At 36.2% G+C, this 19,649-nt stretch overlaps 1 protein-coding gene across 1 annotated transcript; it reads left to right on the top strand.

The window, feature by feature from the left end:
• The first annotated feature begins 4,765 nt into the window (after positions 1-4,765).
• On the top strand, positions 4,766-18,362 carry LOC115230915 (myotubularin-related protein 10-A). The gene is made up of 6 exons (XM_029801021.2): positions 4,766-4,770; positions 8,121-8,125; positions 10,559-10,565; positions 12,345-12,494; positions 14,573-14,742; positions 17,503-18,362. Exons 3-6 carry the CDS (start codon positions 10,559-10,561, stop codon positions 18,268-18,270), a joined length of 1,095 nt encoding a protein of 364 aa, XP_029656881.2. The 5' UTR covers positions 4,766-4,770; positions 8,121-8,125; the 3' UTR covers positions 18,271-18,362.
• The last annotated feature ends 1,287 nt before the right edge of the window (positions 18,363-19,649 follow it).

Here is a 19,649-nt window from a genome sequence, read left to right as displayed (position 1 = left end):
TATCTAATTTCTTTCTAGACCCCTTGTATACACAAACCCTATCTTTCTGATTATATCCAGAGAACTGCATGCGGTGTATGAAGTTCTGTATATGTTTCTTCATTTCATAGGGTTCGTATAGTGGGGACACATTGTTCATTATTCTAACTAGGTCTGCTATTAGTATGTTAATTTTCATGTTGTGTGACAAAGCTGAGTTCTTGTGAACAACATATTTTGAAGTTACAGGTTTCATATAATAAGAGTGAAGGAGCTGCACTCTATTGTTCACATTCTCTAACCAAAGTTCAGTATCAAGTACAGGGAGTCTATTGTTAGGGTTCTTAGTAGGGTAATCTATAGTTACCTTGATACTTTGGTGAATGGAGTTAGCTATTTGCTGGATGCTCTCTATTACGTTCTTCTCAATCTCTTCGTTATCGTCTACATTAGCTAACTCCATTCACCAAAGTATCAAGGTAACTATAGATTACCCCACTTTAAGTTTCCTAATATATATATATATATATATATCATGGTATTTGGCATACAACCTCATCAGCTTGTTTTATATTATATATATATATATATGCATACACACACACACACATACATATACATACATATACCTAGTCAAAGATAAACCTCTGTACCTGGCTTTCATTGATATGGAGAAAGCCCTGGTGCACCAAGGATCAGTCCTCAGTCTCCTCTTATTCATCATAGTCCTCCAGGCAATAACAGAGGAATTCAAGACTGGATGCCCCTGGGAGCTCCTCTATGCTGATGACCTTGCTATAATAGCTGAGTCTCTATCAGAACTAGATGAGAAGTTTCAGGTGTGGAAGCAATGTCTAGAATCAAAGAGCCTTAGAGTCAATCTAGCAAAAACCAAAGTCTTAATAGGTAGGAAGGCAGACCAATTATAAATACCTTCAGGTAGATGGCCCTGCTCGATCTGTAGAAAAGGCATAGGTAGGAACCCCATAAGATGTACCCGGTGTAAACTATGGACACATAAGACATGCAGCAATACCAAAGGAAGGCTAACTGGGAAGATAGTTTTTGTGTGTGGCAAATGCTCAGGGGCAATAAACACTGAAAGTGTGCAGAGACCAACTTCTGCCACATTCCAGGGAGAAAAATTAGTAGTTGATAGCTTCCTTTATCTAGGTGACCAAGTCAGTAGCAGAGGTGGGTGCACTGAAAGTGTAGCTGTTAGAAAAAGAATAGCTTGGGCAAAGTTCAGAGAGCTCCTACATCTGCTGTATGAAGCATGTGTGCGAACAGCCATGCTATATGGCAGTGAAACATGGGCCATGACTGCTGAGGACATGCTTAAGCTTGCAAGGAATGAAGCTAGTATGCTCCGCTGGATGTGTAATGTCAGTGTTCATACACAACAGAGCGTAAGCCCCCTGAGAGAAAAGTTGGACCTTAGAAGCATCAGATGTGGTGTGCAAGAGAGATGACTGTGCTGGTATGGTCATATGGTGAGAAGGGATGAGGACAGCTGTGTGAAAATGTGTCACACCTGAGCAGTAGAGTGAACCTGTGGAAGAGGTAGACCCAGGAAGGCCTGGGATGAGGTTGTGAAGCGTAACCTTCAAAGGTTGTGCCTCACAGAGGTAATGACAAGTGACCAAAACCTTTGGAGATATGCTGTGCTTGAGAAGACTCAGCAAGCCAAATGAGACTGTAACCATGGCCGATCTAAGAGTACCCTTCAATCATTGAGCAGTAAACTGTGCTTGCGAAGATCTGTTGAGTTAAGTGAAGTCATTGCTGTGGCCAATGACAGTACCACCATCCATCCACAAACACTCTCCAAGTTTTCCTATCATTTATAAACTCTCTTGCCTCTCTCACTCCAACACCTCTAACCACCAAAGTTTCCTCACTCCATCCATCCATACAAACCGAGGTCTGCCTCTGGTTCTGCTACCTACCACTTTTGCCTTCATCACCCTCCTTACCATCCACTCCTCATCCATCTTCTCCATCCATCTAGCCATTTTGGTTGTTAGTTTTTTTCTCATTCCTGCTCACCTTTACACCTCATTTCTTATCCTGTCCATCCATGTCACACCAACTGTAGCCCTCAGACATCTCATCTCAAACACATCTAGTCGCCTCCTTTCTGCCTCTCTCAGCCCTCACGTCTCTGTACCATATAACATTGTCAGCACAATCATGCCCTCATACACACCTCTTTTTACTTCCATACTCAACCTTTTATCCCTCAGCATAAAAACAAACCCTAAAGCTTTCTGTAGATTTGCAAAAGAAACAGCCACAATACAATATAGAATTGGACCATTGTTCCAAGGGAATGGCTCACTAACAGCAGACCCAGAGAGGATAAGTGAGATCTTCAGTGAACAATTTCAAAGTGTCTTCACTTTCATCCTTGGGCACATGCAGATAAAAAAAAACCTGACTGAATTGTTTAATATTGCAGCTCTAAAAAAGGAGGCGCCAACCATTGATTACATCAACATTGAAGAGACAGATGTAACAGCTTCCATAGATGAAATGAGCTCAAGCTCCACAACTGGTCCTGATGGCTTCCCAGCTATTCTCCTGAAGTCATGTAAACAGGCTTTTGCAAAACCACTTCAGATATATTTCCAAAAGTTTCTTTGCAAGTGGTAAACTTTGTCAAAATCTAAAAGAAAGCATTATATGCCTTATCCACAAAAGTAGAAGCAGAGCACAGGCCAAAAAATACAGGCTAATCTCTCTGACTTCGCATATCAGTAAAGTCATGGAGTAAATCATCAGAAAGAAGCTGATAATATTCCAATATTCCTAGAAGAAAATGAACTACTAAACAATACATAGCATGGCTTTTGTCCAGGAAGAAGCTGCCTCACACAGCTTTTACAGCAATATGGCTCAGTTTTGAAACAGCTGCTTCACCATTCAGATGTCAGTGTGATATACCTTGACTTTGCTAAGGCATTTGATAAGGTAGATCGTGGCATGATATGTCATATGGTCCGAGACCATGGCATTACTGGTAAATTGGGAGAGTGGCTGCATGACTTCCTTAAAGACAGAAGTCAGGCAGTTACTGCCCTTTCTGAGGAAACTCAAATCCTAGAGAACTGTTCTGGGGCCATGATATCCCTTTTAGACATGCCAATGATACAAAATTATCACAGGCAATAAAAAGTCTAAATGACATTGCAAGCTTACAGCAGGACCTGAATTCAATATACAAGTTGGCCGAAATAAACAACATGCAGTTTAATGCTGGGAAATTTCAAGCACCACACTATCAACTCACGAATGCACTACAGCCTGCATATACAAGACCTGAAGGCACTGAAATCCCAGAGACATAGGAAGTGAAAGACTTGGGGATCAGTATGTGCAACGGCACATCATTTTATATGCACATTAGCAAGATGGCAGTGAAGTTCAGACAACTGGCAGGATGGATACTGAGGTCCTTCAAGACAAGAGACCAAGAAACTATGTTGATCCTGTGGAGAGCCTTTGTTCTCAGCCACCTGGACTACTACTCCAAGTTATGGTCACCACATAGTGCCAAACTAACAGTGGAGCTTGAAGCAGTCCAATGCTACTACATTAAAAAGATTGAAACAGTGTAACGGATGAGCTACATGGATAGGCTGAGAAAACTACAGCTTTACTCCTTGGAGCAAAGGCATGAGAGATATGCAACAATATGCACATGGAAAATCCCAGAAGGGCTAGTACCTAACTTCGGCATTGAGTGATATACAAATGCCAGAATTGGCTGCCTTTGTATTCTACCAAAGGTACTATCCACTCCATCTAAATTCAGGACTAGTTACTGCAATAGTCTAAGGTTCAAAGGCCCACAGCTCTTCAATGCTCTGCCACAAAAATTAAGAAATCCGCATAAGGATGTGTAGATGTCTTCAAAAAGGAACTAGACATCTTCCTCTCTACAATACTGGGTGGACCAAAAACCCAACATGAGGTACAGACCAGGACAGCAGAATCAAACACCCTTATACACCAAATGGGCCAGCAGCTGGGACAAAGGCACATACAGGAATGATGATGTGAAGCACCCCAGACTGAGGAAATCAACAAGACCACGGTGGTGCTCTAGCATAACTGCAGTTGCATAGCTGCAATGACTAAAAGAGTTAGAGATATATGTATATATATATATATATCATCATCATTATCATCGTTTAACATCCAGCTTCCATGCATGCAAGGGTAGGATGGTTGACAGAAGCTGGCCAGATAGAAAATCTACACTAGGTTACTGCATCTGTTTTGGCATGGATTTTACAGCTGGATGACCTTCCTAACACCAATCACTCTGCAGAATGGACTCAGTGCTTTTTACGTGCGCTAGCACAGGCGAGGTTAGTTTTGGCATGATTGTTACAGCTGGATGCCCTTCCAAATGCCAACCATGTTACTGTGTGGCACTAGCACTGACAGGGTAACCAAGTAACTCAGAAGACAAGGAATTATGAGAGAGGTAGGGCATTTGAGGGGGGGGGACTTATATCAGAGGATGAAAGGTTAGAGTGTGACAGAGACACAAGCCTTTCCACAACAGAGGAGACATTAGAGGAGGTGATCCAGTATTAAATAATGAAAGGTTTGAGTGTAACAGAGAAATAGAGAGGCAGAAATAGGTGTCTTGTTATAGAGGAGGTACATGGTTGCCCAGTGAGAGAGAGATACAAGAAAGCGGCCAGAAACAAGTGTGGTGATGTAAAGGAGATACTTAGTTACCTAGTCAGAGGAAAAACAAGGGGCGAGAAAGAGAGTGTGTAGGAAACAGCAAAAGTGTAAGAGGGAGCAGAAGGGAGATAGTGTAGTGCTAGGATATACTCCCAAGTAACAAAAATATGAGCATAGAACCTGATTAGAAAAATAAAGTAGAGGTGGGGAGTTGCGATACAGTGAGCAGGGCAGTGAGGGTAAGAAAGGGGATTGGAAAACAATCATAATTTATGAAGAGGAAATGAGAGGAAGAGAAAGATGCAATTAGAAGAGGAGTTGTTTGATTTCTTAGAGTAGAGTGGGTGAAAGTGTGTTTGTTACATGTGAGTGGGACACAACTCTTCTAGCATTCAGTTTCATAAACAGGCCTTCTCTAGAACCTCATATCGCCAAACATCTCGGTCCACTGTCATCTCCTCCATGAGCCCCAACATCCTAAGATCAGTCCTCACATCTTTTTCTACAGGTACCATCCACTTTCAGCAACAAGCACTTCTGTATACAGCTGTCTTCACTCATACGTATCACATATCCAAACCAACACATTCTCCTCTCCTGCATACCACTTTTAATCCCTCTTATGCCTAACTTTTCTCTCAACACAGTTGCACTTTGTTAGTCATGCACACTGATGTTGCACATCTAACAGAGCATACTACCTTATGAGGGTTGGCAACGAGTATAGAAAAGAATTCCAGGTAGAAGTAGGGATTCACCAAGGATCAGTCCTCAGCCCCATCTTGTTCATCATAGTCCTCCAGGCAATAACAGAGGAATTCAGGACAGGCTATTCCTAGGAGCTCCTCTATGCTGATGACCTTGCTGAATCACTACCAGAACTAGAAAAGTTTCATTGTGGAAGCAAGGTCTAGAATTGAAAAGCCTTAAAGTTAACCTGGCAAAAACCAAAGTCTTAGTAAGTAGAAAGGCGGATAAATCACAAATCCCTTCACTTAGATGGCTCTGCTTGATCTGTAGGAAAGGTATAGGTAGAAACTCTATAAGGTGTACCCAGTATAAGCTATGGACACATAAAGGTGCAGCAATATCAACGGAAAGTTAACTAGGAAGATGGTTTTTGTGTGTGGCAGATGTGTAGGTGCAATAAACACCAATGTACAGAAAACTTATTCCATCACATGCCAGGGGGAAAAACTAAAAGTAGTTGATAGCTTCCATTACCTAGGTGACTAAGTCAGTAGCAGGTGTGAATGCTATGAGAGAGCAGCTGCTGGAATAAGAAAAGCTTTAGCAGAGTTCAGAGAGCTCCTACTTCTGCTGGTAACAAAGGTCCTTTTGCTCAGAGAGAAACATGGGCTGTGACTGCTGAGGACATGTATAGGCTTGAAAGAAATGAAGCTAGTATGCTCCGCTGGATGTGTAATGTCAGTGTGCATACACGACAGAGTGTAAACGCCCTGAGAGAAAAGTTGGATATAATAAGCATCTGTTGTGGTGTGCAAGAGAGATGACTGTGCTGGTATAGTGATGTGATGTATATGGATGAGAATAGTTGTGTGAAGAAGTGTCGCAACCTAATACTAGAGGGAACTTGTGGAAGAGGTAGACCCAAAATGACATGAGATGAGGTGGTGAAGCACGACCTTTGAATATTGGGCCTCACAGAAGCAATGACAAGTGACTGATACCTTTGGAGATATGCTGTGCTTGAGAAGACCCGGCAAGCCAAGTGAGATCATAGTTGTGGCCGATGCCAGTGTTGCATAACCGACTCATTTAAAAGTTCCCTTGAATCATTGGGCAAAATACCATGCTTGTGAAGATTAGTTGAACCAAGTGAAATCGTAGTCATGCCCGATGCCAATGCCACCTGACTGGCACATAAAAAGCACCATTCAAGCAAAGGCAATGCCTGTGCCGGTGGCACATAAAACGTACTATTCAAGCGTGGCTTATGCCAGTGCCACTTGACTGGCACCCATGCTGGTGGCATGTAAAAAGCACCATTCAAGCATGCCCGATGCCAGTGCTGCCTGATTGGTACCCATGCCAGTGACATGTAATAAGCACCATTTGAATGTGGTTGATGCCAGTGCCGCCTGACTGGTTCCCGTGCTGGTGATACATAAAAGCACCCACTAAACTTTCAGATTGGTTGGCATTAGGAAAGGCATCCAGCTGTAGAAACCTTGCCAAATCAGATTAGAGCCTGGTGCAGTCTCCAGGTTTGCTATTTCTCAGTCAAGCCATCCAATCCATGCCAGCATGGAAAGCAGACATTAAACAATGATAAGGATGAGGATGATGATGATCCTTGTACATATGTATTTATCTTCTGAATGTATTTAGTTATGTGCATCTCTCTATATTTCTGTATATGTCTCTGTGTATCTATATTTATCTGGATTACTATCTCCATATCATTTGAGCACTACTATGAGTTTTGTATGTGTGTGTATCTATATGTTCATGTAACATAAAGAAGAAAGAGAAAATGGAATTCACAAGACTCTTTATTAGACACTATGATCATTTCAGACCATTGTGCATCAGTCACTCATAGGTGAGATTCTTTACAACTTGTTGTGGTGCATCATTCAGTGCAGGTGTGCCTTATTAGGTGATTTTTCAAAAGGTATCTCACTCATTAATCTCAGTTTTGTTTAGTTTGATTATAATACATTTCATTATTTGCCTGTAGCTGGTTGCATAGAGGGGAAAATGATTCAGATTGAAGTACATACGTGTAACTATGAGTGTGTGTGTGTATTTGTATGCATGTATATGTATGTAAGTATCTATCTGTGCATTGATCAATCTATCTTAGAATTATCAATGGTATATATAACCTTAATTTCCATCAGAGTCACTATGAAGGGTCCCTACATCAGTTGATCTGTAAATGGTAAATAACTTGAAATTTTTATGAGATATTCTGGAAGGCCTCTCAGTTGACATATCTCTTTTATGGGTAGTAACACTATATAACTTTGAATTTCTGTTGGAAATATTATGGAAGGTCTCTCTATTGGTCAATTTATCTATCTTATTAGTATCTTTGGTGAATAGGTTTTAAATTTCCTGTCAGGGTCAACTTGAACAAGATGTGCAATGTACACATACAATCCCAAATCATCCCCCGTGCCCCTCCCACCCACCTCACTACCACCTTTATAAGGAAATTATGTGCGCATGCATACATGACTATGTGGGTCAACTTATCTCTGTGTATGTGTATGGGAAAAATACAATTATATGTGTGCACATATTTGTATAGATATTGTTGAATGTCAGTATAACAACTGTGTGGTGTTTTATGTGTGTGTATGAGTGTATATGGTTGCATATTTGTTTATAAATGTCCTTAGGTCTATATGTATCTATTCTCATATGTATCTGCATGTCACTTTCTCTATGTGCATGTGTGTCAATAGTATGTGTGTGTGTGTATACACGCACACACACACACATATATATTTATATATATTGCCAACGTGTTGTGTACTTTTGGCTACAAAGTATTCTGCCTCCTTCTCAATACTTTCTACTTACCCCTTCTACAAGCAGTTGTTTACCCACAAAGGCTTTGTGGGACTGAAGAAAATTGTACCCCAATGCTAAAATCACTATCTGTTTTTGCTAACTTGCACAAGAACCTGCTGCTAGGCCAGTGCCAGCAAAAATCTTTTTCCCAGATTGTGAAATCACTCCATAAACTTCTCTTTCATACTTCCCAAGTCCACAAGCTTAGAGCTGCCACAGTCAGCGTTAGCACAATGAAAGATAGGTCTGGTGAGATTGTTGAAATGTTTAAGTGGAGACATATAGGTGTGTGCAAGTGGTACAATGGAGGAGAGTCTTTGCTAGACTGCTTGTGGGCAAGAAACAGATACCAATTCTTCTGGGTGGGTAGTAGTGATGGAGTAGGTGGTATAGGTGTACATTTGGCAAAAAAATGGGTGGGTAAGGTTATTGGGGTTGTCAGGGTGTGTGATAGGATTATAAAGCTAACAATAGTCTTTAGGTAATGTAACAGTGACATTTATCTCTACATATACTCCACACACCAGACTGGCAGATGAACAGAAGGATCACTTCTATGAGTGCCTTTGGCAGACTACCATTGTGGCTGATGACTTCAATGGCCATGCTGGGCTGCACTTCAGTGGATTTCATGGTCTGTATGGATGTTACAGATTTGGTTCTAGGAATGAGGAATGGACAAGGCTACTGGAGTTTTGTGATGTAAATGATTTGTTGGTCTGCAATACTAACTTCAAGAAATCTGCCTGCCATCTGATCACTTGTCAATCTGGTAGGCGCATCAACCAGATTGTCTACATCCTCACTAAAAACAGGAATAAGCAAATGCTTGAAGATGCAAAGTCTTTCCTGGATGAATAATGTACAACTCAGTGTAGGTTAGTAGTTATGGAGAAGATGCTCAAGGATCCTTCAAACAGCCAGAGATTTAGAAATCTTACTGAAGTATTTGATTAGGAGGAGGAAGATATAGAGATGTATAACATAGAGGACAAATGGAAGTTCTTACAAGATAACCTACTAAGAGCAATGGACCAACTCTGTGACTGGAGCAAAACTTCTGCCAGACCTAGGGTGTCATGCTGGTGGAACTGAAGTTGACAGGGCTTTAAAGAGAAGGAACAGATTTGGAAAGAGTAGAGAAGTGCCATATCAGATAGCTAAAAAGGAAGCTAAGTGATAGGTTTATCTAGCAAGAGCAGAAGTAAAACAGAAACGGTTTGCCAATATCTAAGAAGGGGATGTTCCAGATTGCTAGACTGTATCAGAGAGATTCGAGATGTAGTTTAGTCACCCATATAGTTATTCAGATTATTCAGGAAAGTCTCATCCCCAATGACTGATGTAGCAGTATTATAGTCGGCTATTATAAGGGTAAAGGAGATGCCTTAGATAGAAGTAATAAAAGAGGTGTCAAACCCCTAGACCACATCATGGAGAGTTGTTGCTCAATTAATTAGTGACAGAATTAAACAAGACGAGCTGCAGTTTGGTTTTGTACTAGGTAGAAGTACTACTAATGCTATCTTCCTACTCAAACAACTTTGAGAGAAATATCTAGTTATGCATAAACCATTATACTTGGCATTTGTTGACTTTGAAAAACCTTTCAACAGAGTCTCTTGCTCAATGATACAATGGGCTCTGAAGACGCTAGGGATTGATGAATGGCTTGTGAAAGCAGCACAAGCCATGTACAGAGGTGCTATCAGTAAGGTGAGTGTTAGCTATAAGTAGAGTTAACCAGCACTGTTCTCAATCCCCTCCTGACTATAAGAAAGGAATTTAAGACTGACTATCCCTTTGAACTACTATATACTGATAATCTTGCTGTTATAACGAATTCTGTAAGAGAAATAGTAAAGAAATTGCAGGTGTGGATGCAAAACTTAGAATCAAAGGGTCTTGAAGTTAACTTAGCAAAGTCCAGAAAACACCCAGGACCCTATCTGCTCAGGTAAATGGCCCTGCTCGATATGCAGGAAAGGTGTAAGCTGTAATTCTATATGTTGTACCCAATGCAAGCTATGAACACATGAAGTTCAGTTGACTCACAGAACAGTTAACAAAGGAAGTAGTTTTGTTTGTGAAAGATGCACGCATACCATAAAGTTTGTGCTCACATGAGAAACTGATTTCTTCAAATGCCCCAGAGGTAATAGACAGCTTCTGTTATCAAGACATTCTAAATAGTAGTGGAGGAAGATGTTCCAAAAGTGTACTTGCTAGGATAAAAAAAAAGGTGTAAGATGGAGAAAGTTCAGAGAGCAATTTATATCTGTTAGCAACTAAATGTCTCTTTCTCAGATGGCATGTGATGACTACAGAGATGACATGTGATGACTACAGAGAATGAAACTCTCATAATCTCCACTGGGTATACAATATTAGTGTGCATATATACAACAAAGTGTAAATGGAGAAAGAGCGAAGACTGTGTTGGTTTAGTTATGTGATGCATATGAATGAGGACAGTTGCATAAAGATGTGCCAGTCACTTAAAGTAGAAGGAACTCAGGAAGACATGTGATGAAGTATTGAAATTATAAGTTTAAAAAAATTTTGTTTTATAAAAAGCTTCCCCCTCTTCATTTCCAAGGCTGCAATGATACACTGGTATAGGGTATAAAGCTGAATCTTCTCTAAATTTGGAGCTTTACAATAAATTTAATAAGTATCCTTGGAGAGCTCTAAGGAAGGGGTGATACAGTTTGATCATGCAAAAGCCCATTTTTTGGTATGTCCATTTCATGACAAAATACCTATTTTCTTTGGAAAATTATATTTCACTTGAAATTTCTGGATGTAAACTTTATTCTCATATAGTTTTAATCAAAATCTGACATTTACCTGAGATGTTAGGGTTCCTCAGGCACCCTGGTATTTTCATCCATTCACAAAGTTTATACTGTATGTTTTTTTTTTTTACTGCTGAATGGTAACCTTCAATCTAGTTCACTGTGCTTGAACACTATAACTCAAGTTTTGTTGATAATCATACATGTATATAGATGAATTTTTTTAGATTTAATTGGATGGTGGTAGGTCAGATGATCATTGTGAAATATAAAATCAAAATATATAAATCAGCACTTGTGAAAATGTTAACATTACAACAAATTATCTGATTGTATTCAGAATCAGGGAAAAAAATTAAAAAACATCACATTGGAATTCAATAGCCTACAAAATAATATTCTTTTCACAATAAAATTTTTATTGACAAAAATAGATCAGTATTTCTCTAAGAAATACGAAATTCACTTGTACAGGAATATGCATAAGGTAAAATTCATACGTCACTCAGTACAAAGTAATGGGGAGTAAACAACATTATCAATATGATGATTACATACTAATTTTGGTCTCTAGAGGCTCTATGTAACTCAATTTAGTGTAGATTCTCATAGAAATATGTTCACTTACCAATTAATTTGTCCATACCTTGAAATTCTGGATCAAAATTGACATTTGAAGCCTTGAATTTGTCTTTCGTATGACCTCTCATCAGTTTGACAGTAGTGTCAATGTGTGTTAATCTTGTACAAAACATATCAGTATACCACCCTCTTTTTTCACTTTGCACTTTTTTATCATATTGTGGCCAGAATTAGCAATGACCATGATGATTTAGCTGTACAAAACATACCAACTCTACAGTAAAACTATATTCATGGGCAAAATAAATAGTGCAAATGACCTACATTGCATTAAAATTCACAAAAATTCATTCCCCAGTGTATTACAAACAATGTCCTACATACTATTTCTTCTCTTTTCCTGTCTCTTGAACTTCTGCTATTGGACCTTTTCTTTGGTTCCCTTTTCCAGTTTAAGAAATTCTGTACGTGACGTATCCGTTTTTTTGTATTACCTATAAACTGTGCACTAAACTGTATACTAATCATTCCCCTCTATGTTAAAACACTTTATATTTCCTTCCTGCCTACATTTTCTCCTATAAGCATTGACCTATAGTTACTTAAATCAAAAATCAACTGCATATATCATTTTGTAGACTTTCTTGTTTGGGAAGGTGTACAAAAGTTGTGGTTACTGTCCTTCCTTCTCCAGTTAAATAATAAAAATGCTTTCATTATTTTCTTTAATTCTAGATTGCTCTAAAGATTTTTGGAATAAAGACATGTGTTGGTTATCTTATCTTGAAGAAACTAAATGGCTCAGCTATGTGCAGAGATGCCTCAAACAAGCTGTACGAATTGTAAAAATGATGACCTGTGAGAAAACATCGGTAATTCTCAAAGGTAAGTAGTTTAATCAGGAGTATATATGGTATGTGTAAATTATTAGTGACTAATTAGTTACTGGTATATTTTAACAAATTATTTATCAAGATCTACCAGACATTTGATTTTACAATATGGCATAGTGGTTAAGAGCGTGGACTACTAACCCCAAGATTCCGAGTTTGATTCCAGGCAGTGACCTGAATAACAACAACATCGAAAAATACCTTAGGAATGAGAACCCAAGTTCGAAATTTCCTCAAGACACCTGATGAAGGCTGGAGGGTATATCAGCTGAAACATGTTAACAACAAACAAGATAAAGGCAAATATCCGTCAAATGTAAATAATTTACATAATTCCTCAACTCTTAAATATAGAACAATATACTCTCTTGTTGGGTTTATTTTATCATTCTGTATTATTTATGGTTATTCTTTTATCTTTATCCTTTACTTGTTTTAGTCACTAGACTGTTGTCATGCTGGAGTACCTTGAAGAATTTTAGTCAAACGAATCAACCTCAATATATTTTTTTTTAAGCTAGTGTCCTTTGTGTCTACCCAATCCACTCACAAGGCTTTGGTTGGCCCAAGGCTATAGTAGAAGACACTGACATAAGGTGCTACACAGAGGAACTGAACCCAGAATCATGTGGTTTGGAAGGCAACTTCTTACCATACATCTGGCATAATGAAGTTAAATATTTAGCTATGTTCTTTTACTCTGGTTAAGAATGCATTATCTATATTTTTATTATAAGTTTGTACTTATTAATTTCATTTAAAAAATGAACAAAAGAAAAAAAATTATTTGAATTTAGTTGGAAGTCAAATGTTTAAATTCTATCAAAAATGCTACAATTCTCTCATTAAAAGTGTTCGATGGCATCACTTTGTCTCCAACAATTCGGTGCGACACCAGTTGCAGAATCACCTCCCTCCGACAAGTCATCCTAATGAGACGTCTGCGTTGGCTGGGTCATGCCCTCCGTCGTCAACCAGGAGAATTCATCTACAAAGTAATTGCCCCTGCTCCCCTTCAGGGTTGGCGAAAGCGATGTGGTGGACAACGAAAAACCTGGCTGATGACAGTCAAGTCTGATCTGGAACCCAACCTAGGCCCCCATATCTACGGCATTCGCCCCTGGAATAAGGAGTGGTTGGGGATCACGCGGTCGTTAGCCTCAAATCGCCAGGCCTGGTCGGCGTTTGTGAGAGATGCAGCATTGAGGATGAATGAAGCCAGCTCAACCCAACCCAGGTGAATACTGTAAGAAGAAGAAGAAGAAGAAGTTATTTATGCTCTATAAGCTTAGAGAATAAATAACAACTGTTTTTCATTACATGCTGTATTAAATTTTGCAAAATTTATTCTTAATTTTTTATCATTTTCTTTTTCCTTCGAGAGCTGCTAACAATTACTGCTAGAATTTTTCTTTCTCATATTAAGAATTTCAAATAATTTGTAATTATTTTTGATAGAATGTGAAGAATATAATGTAAAATGTGTAAATTACCATAGAACAGACAATAAGCATGTACTATTTGGTGTTCATTCCAACTAGATTCAGATAATTCCATATATCACCCTTTATTTGATTTTTCTAGTTTTATGCCATTGGCTCATTTTATTTTCCTCAGCACAGTATATTTTTTCCGTATCAAACATGTTTGTAAGGGGACAAAACTGTTTAAGTTATGATGATAATAGTTATCTTCATGGGAACAGATTGCCATGGATAGGACAGCCTGGAGAACTGCTATCTGCAATGGAACCAGCTCCTTTGAGCAGAACGGACAACAGAATGAGGAGGTAAAATGCAGGAGAAGAAAGGAGTGTCTTCAACATCCTCAACTCACACCAACCATCCTGTGTGAATTCTGCCCACGACTCTTTCACCACCAACTTGGACTCCAAAGTCACATTTAGCACAATCATCAACTGAGGAGACTGGATGAACCCAATGCTTAGATATGAACTGGAGCTAACGACTATAGCCATAATCATCATGACTTAAGCATCAAAGAATTTTTAGTTGTTGTATTATTGTTTACTATTATTAAATCAGTAATAATCTTTTGTTTCTTATCCAGAACCTAAAAGTCGTGATATAAGCTGTTTACTGTCATGCTTGGTGCAGCTTTTATTTGATCGTCATTATCGAACCATTTTAGGATTTCAATCCCTTATTCAACGTGAGTGGGTTTCCATGGGACATCCTTTTCAAGAACGTTGTGGCTTTGTTAATGTTCCTGGTTCTGAGGTAATATTTTTTTCCCTTTCTGATTACTCATTTAAAAATATTTTATGTTAAGATCCTGTTGATATTACATATCTAACATGTAGGTAAGTTTATCTTTTATGCATCAAGCATTTGTTGGTAATTTTTATTTATTCTTATAATGCACATGTCAGTTGTGTTATTATTCAGATATAATACTTTTGACTTCATTCTTCAGTAGTTCATTTGTCTGTAACATAGGTTAAATTGTATTCAGTTACCAACCATTACATTTCTTTCTTTTTTTCTCTGTACTATACACAATCACTCTTGTAGTCAATCACCATTTTTCATGTATTTAGTCAGCTTATCTAATATTTCCTATAATTTATAATATATACTGAAATCCATTACATTTAAGACTTATAGAATATGTTTCTGGAATTATGACTAAGGCTACCAACAAAACTGATTCAAAACAATTTTAAAATGAGAGCACAAGTAACTTCAGTATGATAATGCCTAACAAAATCCAGATAATTGTCCAAATACTCTGGTTGATTCACTCAAAAAATCATTAAAGCTCTTAAATGTAATTTAAGGTAAAAGTTAGATTGTTTGATGCCTGTGTCAAGAGCTTGGTAAACTGGCCACAGTCAACTGGGATATACCTATCCAGATAGCAAGGAGACCAAGGACTAAGATGAAAATGTATGTACTTTGATAGACAAATCCATTTTGATCAAACTGAAATAATAGCAGTGAAAACACAAGAACTGCACTTATTGGAGAATAGGAACATTCTGATTCTTTAGCTTATTAATATGAATCTAAAAACCTATTCCCATTAAACTGAGTTTGGTGACTTTTGTTACTGTTTGTGAGAGAGAAGTGTTGATTTTGAGAAAATGAAAATGTGTTTACTAAGTAATAAAACTAAGATTGTGTGGTTAAGAAGTTCGTTTCATAACCATGTGATTCTGGTTTCAATTCCTCTCTGAAGCATCTTCTACTATAGCTTCTGCTTAACCAATATTGTTTAAGTGTAATTTTGTAGATGGAAACTATGGAAACCTATTATGTGTGTGTTTGTGCATGTGTGCAAGTTTCTTTTGCTGATATATATCAATAAAATTGTAAACAGTACTTTTTGAATAAAGTTCTCTGCAAGAATTATTTTGCATTGAGTTACTGTCATTCCCTTGTCACACTCACCATCAGAAATACTATACATTAGTGATTTATCTGTTAGTATTATGTATGTTATTGGTCACTAATTGCAATATAAAATAATAAAAATTAAAATCAAGGAATCACTATTAAAGACTTGAATTGTTAGATTTTGAAGAAAATAATACACAATAGCAGTTGATGAGCAGATGGTATACTGAAAATGTTTCAAGATATGCTAGTATAGAAAAATGTTCATTAAAGAATTTTGTGGATATAAATATTCGATCTTAGGGGTGGTTGCTTTGAAATGTTGTTTGTAATTTTTATGCATAAATTCTCATAATTATCCAATTTATTATGTTAAAGCTGTAGTTTATAACTGTCGTGTGTATCTTATGTCTATCTTGTTTGTTGAGTTCAGTTTTAATATCATTTCAACTCTTCTGTAATACACTTCTGCAGTACACTAATTTTATCCTTCATTTCTGTGTTGTATCTTATCAGTTTCATCTATTTCTAAGTATTTGTATTGGTTGTACCTAATTTAAATTTCTCAGTTTTATTTAATTTGCTTCTTCTTGTAACTTAGATAATTTGTCTAATCATATTTTCACTTTTATACTTCAACTAAATTTTTCAATTTGGGATTGTCCTTTGTAAGTCATCTACATAAAGAAGATAAGTTTATAATTGTGCTCAGGCTTCATTCACTAGTTTTATTAATAAAGACAGAAACTGAAGTTGAAAGAAAAGCGAGTCTTTATAGAAAATTCTTTTTATTATTATAGGATTGATTTTTGCCTATCTTCTCCTTGCCTTGTAGACATTGTTGTTTTCCATTAAATAGGGGAGAATGGTGTCCATTTTAGCCAATTACTTGAATTAACCAATGGTAGGTACAGATACTGTATGCAATAAGTTGAACATGGTAAACAATAATAAAATTACAATAAAATACTATAATCATCATCATCATACGTCCGTTTTCCATACTGGCATACCATTTTATTGTACCTACTTTTGCTCATGTAAGTTTAAGTTTCCTTTGAAAGTGTGTTATTTTATTGTTATTTGTGTTGTCTTGTTTTAATACAATATGATGTTTCCTTTCAAATGTTCATTTTACTCTGTTTTGTTTGTTGTGCATGTTGACCTCATTTATGAAGATGTATGTTTTTTCAACAATGTATTTTGTAATAATCACACACCAGACATTGGATTAAAGTCATTTGTATTTACTGGAGCCTTATAACATTTCTATTCTTGTTTAATTTGGTTTTGGTGATATTGGATTTATTTCAGATTTTATAGAAAACTATATTTACACTTTCATGATATTTAGTCTAGGTAGAATTGTTATTACATTATTGTTGTTGTTGTCATCACCTTATCTGTCTGGTTTATTGAAACTGAACTCATTTTATTCTTAGTAGGAAATTGTTTGCTGCAAAATTTGATTTATTTGACACAAAATAAATTATTTCTATGGTACTGAAAAGACAACCTAGAACTTTTTGAAATATTTTTGTATTTAAGATGATTTTTTTTTTTTACTTAATGGAACAATGAAACAGTATTAAAACTCATCTTTTTTGTAATTATTATAAGTTAATTTTATTTTATTCACAGAGTCCAGTCTTCCTTTTATTTTTGGATTGTGTTTGGCAGTTGACTATCCAATTTCCTGTACAATTTGAATTTACCGAGACTTACTTGACTGTCCTTTGGGATAGTCTCCATACTGGACTCTTTGGAACATTCTTATTCAGTTGCCAGCATCAGCATGTACCTGAGAATTGTAAATCTATGAATCAACGATGTGGTAATTCTGCTACGAACATATCAGAATCTTGCTTGCCCTCTATTTGGAGAATGTTAGCAAATGCAAACCATAAAACATTATTTTATAATCCATTATATGTTATATATAATAGCCAGATTTGTTGTGATCTTGCAAACTCAATTAAAGAAACATATGTATCAATGAAGGACCAGATTCTCTATCCACAAATATCCTTAACTAAACTTTGGGCTCAGTGTTATATTCGCTGGCTTTTTCCTGGACAAATAAATGCAGGTGGGAAAATATCAGTATATTTGCAACAATGCTTATTGGTGGAAGAAATTTTTACACTGCAAAACCAGATCAGCAGTTTATCAAAAGGAGAGGCTAGTAAGAAATCTTTTCCTGATAGTAACCTTGTTTTTGCCTCTTCACTTGCTGATGTAACCAGTAAAATCACTTCTTCTTTTCCATTTTCTGATAGACGAAGAATTTGCATGTATGCTAATGACTCTTCACTTCCTCATCTTTCACTTAACATATATAAACAAAGCAGTAAAATTATTTCACCCAGCATACAAGTTACTACTGCAGAGAAATCTGCTGATCAATAACATAAAACATTGTGACTATCTTTTTCCAGCAAAAGATAACTTTGTAAATTACTTTACAAAAAGGTTTTATGCATAAAGTTGGTTATTTAATCTTTGCTTGATTATTTATATTTTTTTGTGTGTGTGTGTGTGTGTGTGTGTGAATGTCACACATAAGATGTCTAAATGCGAATGTGCAAACTAAACCAGACACACAATGTATGTGTGTCTGATTCAGGTTGTTTATTTTACATTCATTTTCCCAGGCTACCATTGTTTGACAAACTTGCCATTGAGGCATTGTTTTACAGCTGGATACCATTTTTGATGCTAACCTTTACCTGTTTTTCAATTGAAAGGTTACATATTCCGCACAACTTTGAAAGTATGCATGAGTAAGTCATTTATTGACTAGAGAAAATGCCAACAACACCACATGAGCATTGTAACTTTCAAATTAGCAAGTAGCAGATGTAAACACAACAACACAAGTATATACATACGTGTGGGTGTATATATATATATATATATATATATATATATATACACACACACACATACGTATATAAGTACATACATATGTGTGTATATATATAATATATATATATATATATATTATAATAATATTAGGGAGTATAACTCCAAACGTACAGAGAAAAATTCAATTTAGTATTAAATCAAATTTCACAATATATATATATAAATTAGAGAAAAACCACTATTATGTAATCCAAACAATAATAGACCTAAACCAAATCATAAAGAAAAAATAAAATATATTATAAAATATATAACTAGATCACAAAAAGTACAAAAAAAATGAATAAACAATATATAATAAGTAAAAAGACTACGTATGTTTCATGGCTATAATTTCAAATCAAATTAGAATAAAATTTAAATTTAATCAAAAAACAATTCAATTTAAAAGTTATAGTCACTCCTCAGGTCAACAATAATAATAATAATAGTTAAATAAATAATCAAATAAAATTAAACAATATTTCTTAAAGAAATAAAATCATGATTGTTCTTACAGAAGAAACTACATTAACTAAATTTGAAACTTAAAAAGTAGGACCAGGTGCCTATCATGCATTTATCATGTTAAAAACCTAAGGTAAAAAAATAAAGTAAATAGATAGAAAAATGTATCTATCTGTGAAGATATAATTTAGCTTTGAGAGTAACATTAACAAACTATAGAATATCTTTTCACTAGCTATACTCTAATATTTTACGTTACAAACTATTATACAATCATACTTAATACTTTTAGATTTAGTTCACATATGATAATTATAAAATAATAAAATAAAATAAAAGTATGTATCTAAATTATAATTAACAAATATAGCTATTAGAAATCCATATTTTTTTAATCAATAAACATATAAATT

This window comes from Octopus sinensis, unplaced genomic scaffold (assembly GCF_006345805.1).
Source record: "Octopus sinensis unplaced genomic scaffold, ASM634580v1 Contig16767, whole genome shotgun sequence".
In the NCBI taxonomy this organism is placed as follows: Eukaryota; Metazoa; Mollusca; class Cephalopoda; order Octopoda; family Octopodidae; genus Octopus; species Octopus sinensis.
Note: the sequence above shows the minus strand (reverse complement) of the source record. Positions and strands in the feature narration are given on the sequence as shown.

What these genes read in the sequence shown, in the direction of transcription:
- LOC115230915 (XM_029801021.2), top strand. An exon ending in AACATCGGTAATTCTCAAAG is followed by an intron (nt 12,495 to 14,572) that starts GTAAGTAGTTTA and finishes TTTCTTATCCAG; the next exon opens with AACCTAAAAGTCGTGATATA. An exon ending in TTAATGTTCCTGGTTCTGAG is followed by an intron (nt 14,743 to 17,502) that starts GTAATATTTTTT and finishes TTTTATTCACAG; the next exon opens with AGTCCAGTCTTCCTTTTATT.